Source organism: Cynoglossus semilaevis, chromosome 5 (genome assembly GCF_000523025.1).
Source record: "Cynoglossus semilaevis isolate Cse_v1.0 chromosome 5, Cse_v1.0, whole genome shotgun sequence".
Classification (NCBI taxonomy): Eukaryota; Metazoa; Chordata; class Actinopteri; order Pleuronectiformes; family Cynoglossidae; genus Cynoglossus; species Cynoglossus semilaevis.
The window spans coordinates 11,642,101-11,649,780 of NC_024311.1; the positions used below are offsets into that span (position 1 = coordinate 11,642,101).

Here is a 7,680-nt window from a genome sequence, read left to right on the forward strand (position 1 = left end):
GCAGCCGTTTGCCCCGAAAACTGAGGTTAACGTCTCAGGATCCAACAAGTGATTCTAGAATATTTTTCAAATCCCAGGCGTTGCGTGATCGTTTCTTTCATGATCGGAGGAAAAAACCAATAACGATTCTTACAGATTTGACATAATTATGCTAATATCGGGCCGATAATACTCAGAGCGCCACCTTGTTTCTGTGGTCCACCCAGAGCAGGTGAGCAGGATTATAGTTGGTCTGATGACACTGAGCTGCAGAGTGCTGTTGGAGGGCTGAAAGAGCAACTAGTCAGCAGATCTCAGGACAGCAGTGTCGCCTATCCATCTTCAGTTACAATGCCAGCAGTGCAGCAAACGTCCACATCTCCATCAATAACGCTGCTTCAAAGAGGCGGAGGGCCGTCCCAGTAATATTTAGCCACGGACTACAAAGTGAAAGAAGGACTTTGCTGTGTTTTCTGAACTGACTGAAAATGGGATGGGGGAGGTGAAAATGGCGGGGGGGGGGGAGTGGAGTCTGTCAGCCTTATCCTTTTCAAGGTAATTCTGCCCTTTCAAGAGGACAGCAGATTGGCTCCTCACATTACCACAGTGAGATGCCGCTGAGAGAAAAACAGCGGCGCTGATTTGATGATTAGGATCCTCAGAGACTGGACGTTCAGGTGTCCATTTTCACACCGCATTACAGTAAAGAAAAAGAGACTCCGCAACAATGATGTCAAAATGACATGACACCGTGACGGCAGCTGCTGATTGTTCTCCTACCTGGACGGATCAGCAGAGATCGGTGTCTGACAGTCCATATGTTAGACTGTATCCATGTAGACTGGACTGAGACCACAAAGACAGTATTACTTCATCTCACCTGTCAATCACACACAGATCCCAGTTGTTAGTGATGTCACCCACTGCACCGGTCATGATTCCAGTCTAAATCCCAGCCTGGTTTTCAGTTTTGTTAACGAATGGTTTGATGGAGTTTTTGTATCAGTATCAACCTGACAGTAACGGATATTTCAGCATCGGCTGAGGTGGTGGGCCCGGTGCGTCCTGTCCTAATGTGAGAGAATTTCACTGATTTTTGATGTTGTTTGATTTGTTAAATGAAAATTGAGAAATTCAAGTATTAAAAAAAAAAGTGTAGTCCCAAAGGGGGCGCTGCAGGAAAGGTTTTTGAAACTGGAAATCTGTTTTGTTAGGTGATGTGGTATTGTATCCTGGTGCAGGGTTTTAGACTGAGATTATTTAAATCTGGGGTGTCAAACATACGGCTCACGGGCCAAAACCGGCCCACTTGATGTATTTTGAAAATAAAAAAGAAATACACAAACACTTTATTTTGAAAAAAAAAATACACTTCATGCTCACGATATGTTTTTAACATTTATTTTTCAATAAATGTGAATAGCCATTTATTTGCCATGGACTTTTGTTATTTTTAGGTTATCATTATGACTGGACTGGTCCGGCCCCAGTTAGTGAGTATGTGGCCCCTGAACCAAAATGAGTTTAACACCCTGAATTTAATTGGTAAAATTGGTACAAGATACTGCATAAAAGCAGTATTCTGTCAGACCAGTGTACACCTGAGTACTGAGATTTGCAAGTGAACTTCCATTAGAACAGAGACATTTCTTCAGTCAAAGGAACCGACCTGATGTTTTGTGAAACGTAAGATAAACTCCATTTGTCTCCTTGTAAACCAGCACAGACAGAGCGAGCTGAATGTCTGTGAGCCGTCACTGACCTCACACTGAATTTGGCTTTTAATCTTCATAATTTGTCCCTTCTTCGAAAAAGGAAAAAAAGCCAAATTTCAGCAAGTGCTACAAAAAGACAGTGAGCAGATGTGAGCGCAGATCCAAATGGAATGACATTTTTCTCACTGATTAAAGGCGTTAATGAAGACTGCTTCACTTCCTGTTTGAAATTAAATGACTTTTCTAATGATGGACCGTCTGCTCTTCTGTCCACCCTCTTTCAATAGAGGTGATTAAGATGGAAGTGTGATTTGAACCAGGACGGTGGGTGAGAAGCGTCGGCACCGACTCACCAAGGTCACTCCACAGACAACACAAGGAACCCAAGACTTCACTCAGAACTATATACAGTTCCACAAGAAACCACTGTACCAGTGGAGGCTTTGATCAACGGACCACGGTCGGGGGGGAGGAGGCGGGGGGGGGGGGGGGGGCTTTTACCAGGGATCTTTCACACAGTGAACATTTCAGGTAGACTTGTTACATCAGCCAGTAAATCTAGTCATATATGTTTTTATATATAGGGTATTATATTTTGTTCTAGACTTGTACTTTCAAACCAACATTTTATAACTGTCCTTAATTCCTCTCATGTTTTACTCTTATTTGAAGGCATGAAGACACGAAGACACGAAGACACGACACCGGGGCAAAAATTTGAAATCATATTTCACCCTTCAACATGTTGGATAATCTACGACCTGCTGACCTTTGGGTTTTTGATCCATGACTGTTCAGATTGTTTTTATGATGGAAAAGGTATCCATCCATCCATCCATCCATCCGTCCATCCATCCATCCATCCCTCCCTCCCTCCATCCATCCATCATTGTCCGCTTATCTGGGGCCAGGTTGCGGGGGCGACAGTCTGAGCAGGGACACCCAGACTTCCCTCTTCCCACACTTCCTCCAGGTCTTCGGGGGGGGGCAAGCAGTTAAATGCCCAAGCCAGTGTCACAATGACAAATGGTTCACTTTCACTTTCACTTTTCAGTATGACAATGTAGAAGCTGTAGTTTGTACTTGAACGATTCTTGATTATTGTTTGAAATTGACGCAGATCAGGATGAACTCAAAACTTCTTTTTTTTAGTAAAAATGTTTTGGAGACGTTGAAAGAACAGATTTTTAGACCTTGTTGAAGCAGTAAACCAGTGCAGTGAAGGTGTCTGTACAACAGGCCTGAACATCTGCAGTGGTTGGACCTGGTTGAACACTAACTACCACTGATGAGACGATGTTTCCGCTCCAGCGACCGTGGCCACGTGTTGTGCTGGGAGTCATGTGTAAATGGCCGAGGAGAGAATAACGCTGGAACATCTGCTTTAATGATGCTTTTCATTCAGAGCAGCGTCTCAGTCAGATGGGGATATAATCTGGTTTAAGCCTTCACCAGTGTCTCGGGCTGCCTACAGATTATCTCTATCACGGTGGGAGCTTTGGTCGCATACATTAAACCATTTACTGTTGCTCCCAGAGAAGAGTGTTGTACAGGAGCGGAGAAAACACAGGATTTAAGGTCTTAGAAAGAGGAGGGAGAGGAGGAAGAGGGTGAGAGGAGGAGGAGGAGGGAAGAAAGGTATTTGATTTGTGCACAAACACAATGGAGGAAAAGTTATAGGCAGACCTGTGAACTTTGTCAAACCAAACCTTTCTGCACTTTTCTGCCCCCTACCTTCATATATATATATGTATACAGTACAAGAGAAATCATCTAATTTTATTTTCTGTATTTCACAGATTAGTTCTTGAGGACCAGGGAGTACAGACTGTGGAGTGGTTCCTGTTCTGACGTAAGCACTTCAGCACTGATCAGTCTTGGTTCTTGTGTGGATCATCTGCTGTTGGTGCTCTCTCTCTCTCTCTCTCTCTCTCTCTCTCTCTCTCTGGAACTGCTGAAGGGGACAGTCATTCATTTCTCTGACCTTCTGGAAGCAGGATATGGCCAACATGCACTGCACTTTTCCGTCCAGCAGGTTTGCCAAAGCTATCATTTTGATTTAGACACTTTTAATGTAGCCCTGATTTAACAGTCATGTCGGTCGACGCTTCGACCTACGACAAGAATACCCAGAATCCCTGAAAAATCATGCAGGGACATTTTTTTTTCTTTCATTGACAAACACAAATGATCACCAGTGAATGAGATGAAGTCAAATAAATATAAATATAAATATATACTCTATATAGGAATATATGATTCAATGAACATACACTCTTCTTTTCAGAGAGAGAGAGAGAGAGAGAGAGAGAGAGAGAGGTGGGGGATAGTGGTGGGAGGATGACCAGTGAGATCCTCTGTTTGCAAACCTCACCAATCAGAGAGGAAGAAAGAGAAGGACACAGCTCTGAGCAGGAGCTTGATTCCTATTTGTCAGTAGTAGAGAGAAGTAGCAGCTGTTGCAGCTCTCTCTCTCTCGCTCCCTCTCTCTCTCCCTCTCTCGTTCTCTCTCTCTCCCCCGCACACAGACGGAGGCTGTAAAGTAGGAGTCGGTCTTGAGGCTTTGCTCCCTCACTGAAGCGGATGATGATGATGAAGAGCAGTTTTCTCTCGCAGACTCTGTAGTTTGTTCTCTGCTCCCAGACGTCTCTCTCTCCCTCTCTCTCTCTCTCTCTCTCTCTCTCTCTTCCTCTCCCTCTTTATTAACTGTGGAGTTTAAATTAAATCACACCACTTACTTCCTCTGTTTCCCCCCCGGTGACATGTGGTTTTGTGGTGGGATTCTACGTGTTGCCTGGCTGCTGCAGAGACGTCCTCTGGTTGGACTGTGGACAGTGTCCTCTGTACATCCTGTGGTTTGAACCTGTGGTTACGGTGACCATCAAATGCCAGGTCCTTCTGTGACATGGAATACACCGGACTATACAGCTTCATCTCTTACTTTATTCTGAATTCTCCCTTCATGGTCCCTGCCAACGGTGAGTGATTCAGCCGCTGAGCTTTAAAGCGTTTGACTCTGCTGTGTTGACTGTGTGCAGTGAGACTTCAGATGACACGGTGCAGACTGAGACGCAGACAGAGATGACGGGGAAACGTCATTGCACGAATATAAATATGAAAAAAAAAACAACAAAAATGCAAAATTGTGACAATAACAAAAAAAAATGCAAGTGAGACTGTAGAGAAATATTTAAACCTTAAAAACCTTAAAAAAGGTAAATAATCATTTGCCATGTATAGCATTAGCTAGAGGAAGAAAAAATAATTATTACTTCATTTAGAACAGCTACTAAAACTCTGACTCCTTCTATATATATATATATATATTAAATAGTCCAGATGTTAGTCTAAAAAAGAACTAGAAAGACCGTATGTAACAAGTCGCTGTCATAGCACAACTCAACATCATCATGAAGAAGAACAAATACTGCCATTCGCAGAAAAGAAAGATAAAATAACCAAAGGCGGCTGAATGGCTCAATGTTAGCCAAAAAAAGCTTAGCTAACAAACCTTAGCCATTAACTTAGAAAATGTAAGATCAACAAATAAAGGCAAAATGTCCAAGTTTGAAATTTAGCTAAAAATGGTTTATAAAAGCTAAACTTCCACCGGAGAATTTAAAGACGGAACCTAAACAGAACCATTAGCCAAAGATTACAGACAAACGAAATGTTAGCAAGAAAACTGTTCAATTAGCCAATGTATATAGATATAAGTCGCCCCTGATATACCTTAGCATTTGCTAATAAATAGGCAAACCTTCACAGTTAAAGACCCAGTTAGCTTCAAACTGACCAGTAACCGACTGAGGGTAAGTGAATAACAATAAACCTAAATAAAACTAGATAAAAGATTTTAGCCTTTAATTAGTTATATTTGATGGAATAGATAAAAACGTAGCCAAAAACTAACACAATAAAATTTGAGCTTAATAGCTTAAATTTCACAAAATGTTATAGGCAACGGTGCTTGACTTGTTCTAGCAACATTTTACATGATTTATTTTAATTTTCTTACTCAAAGCTTTTGGTGACTATTTGGTGATGTTTACTGATCTATTGGCCATCTTAAAAAGTTACTTACTGATTTGCACTCGAGAGCCGTAGTGAAATGAAATATAAAAATTAAATGCTAGAAATCCTGGATTTTACTGAATGACACCTGGATTTACTCTTATCTGTCACAGAAATCTCCTTTTCCTCAGCTTCTTCAGTAATTGTTTCCCGAAGTGTGGCTGTTAGATGTGCTGATGATTAGCCAGTGATTAGCTTAGTGTGTTCTCTGCCCCCCCCAAGACATTTGCAGGAGGAACATTACAAGAAAAAAAAACACAAAACATTTTATTCATTTAATAAAAGACTTACCTTAACCTCCCTCACCCCCCACCAAAAAACAAACAAACAAACAAAAAAAAAACCCCACAAAGACCTGATTTGATCAATTCAGTGTCCTTCTTCCGAGTGTCCACTGATTGTCCACCAAGGCCTGTGGTAAAGTGCTGCCTTGTTTCTCCTTTTTTTCTTTTTTTTTAGTTAATTTGTGTTGCCTCAGGCAAACGGACAGAAAAGATTTTTTCCAGATTTCATCCTCCTGAGAAAAACTACATTTTCTGGCTATACAATCAAGTGTGGGGAGTGAGCGGTCGCCAGAGTGTTTATTTCTTGTTCAATAAAAAACCTAATGCTGAGTTAAAGTTGCAAATGCACACCTAAGATTAAAGCCTTTTTTATGTGTAACATAAAGATAAATGATCAAGTTGTTTTAAAGGTAAACACTCCTCTCTCTATGCCACAGCTGCATTTACTGAAGCCCCCAGTGATGTGAGTGTGGGGGAGGGAGAAGACGTGGAGATGCCCTGCGCCTTCAAGGCTGTCAGCTCCATGCCCATGTCCCTGGAGATCCAGTGGTGGTACCTGAAGGAGGATGTGTCACAGGAGTTCCCTTACAGCAGTGTTCCAGCCAACAGGGCCAAGGTAGGGAGCTGTGTGTGTGTGTGTGGGTGTGTGCATGTTTATGTAACAACACACTATATCCACCTCTACATTATTAGAATGGTTTATTAATGAATAGATTAAAGTGAAGCTAAAATATGACATCGGAATCATCATGTTGTTAAAACCGAGTGAAAAATAATGCACAAAAATCTTGATTTCTAATTTAGCTAATTTAGGTCGAATAATGCACAAAAATCTTGATTTTGATTTCTAATTTAGCTAATTTAGGTCAGTGGTGACTTGGTGGATAAGGAAGTGGACTTAGATCTGGAAGGTTTCAGGTTCGAATCCACCATCTGCCAAGTTACCACTGAGCAGGGCACTGTCACCACCCTCTGCTCCCCGGGTGTTTATGCTGCCCCCTGCTGACTTTGGTGATAGGTTAAATGCAGAGGTCACATTTGGTTGTGTGCTGTGTCACAATGACAAGGAGTTCACTTTCATTTAAAATCAACAGTGTTAAAATCAAATGTTAGCGAAGGTCACAAAGAAATGGCTCAAAAATTGACAAAATCTAAAAAATATTAAAATAATTAAAAAAAACAACAAATTTAACCCAATATTTGATGATTCCAAATCTCGGCCAAAACCATTTTTATACTTAATTATCCAAAGTTTTTGAGGAATACAACTTCATGGAGACATGACCTAAATCACACGCCAAGTAAACGTGTCAGAGACGATACTGTGTTCATGTTGAGTTTCCACTCAGCTGTTCTTGGTGCAGATGCAGATCACTGTGCTTTAAGTGAGCCTGAAGCCCTGAGTATCTTTGCTCTGCATGTCAGAAATAATCAGCAGCCATGTGACGCCCGTGCTTCTCTGAGCATCTGTGCCAATCAATGCGTCCTGCTCTTGATCAGCTTATCCTAACAGAGTGTGATAGGTTTCCTGACCTTGGATGCACCATTTGTTTGTCTGTACAATCAGACAGGAGCCGGCGTGATGAGGGTGTGCATCACTGAGGCTGAGTGGGACGTTACTGCAGGAA

General features: G+C 41.8%; 1 protein-coding gene across 1 annotated transcript in view; it reads left to right on the forward strand.

The window, feature by feature from the left end:
- The first annotated feature begins 4,012 nt into the window (after positions 1 to 4,012).
- vstm2b (V-set and transmembrane domain containing 2B) overlaps positions 4,013 to 7,680 on the forward strand; it is an 11,068-nt gene continuing 7,400 nt past the window's right edge. Inside the window, exons 1-2 of the mRNA XM_008310504.3 lie at positions 4,013 to 4,672; positions 6,490 to 6,668. Coding sequence (XP_008308726.1) covers positions 4,600 to 4,672; positions 6,490 to 6,668 — 252 coding nt within the window. The 5' untranslated portion in view covers positions 4,013 to 4,599. The remainder of the gene's footprint in view (positions 4,673 to 6,489; positions 6,669 to 7,680) is intronic.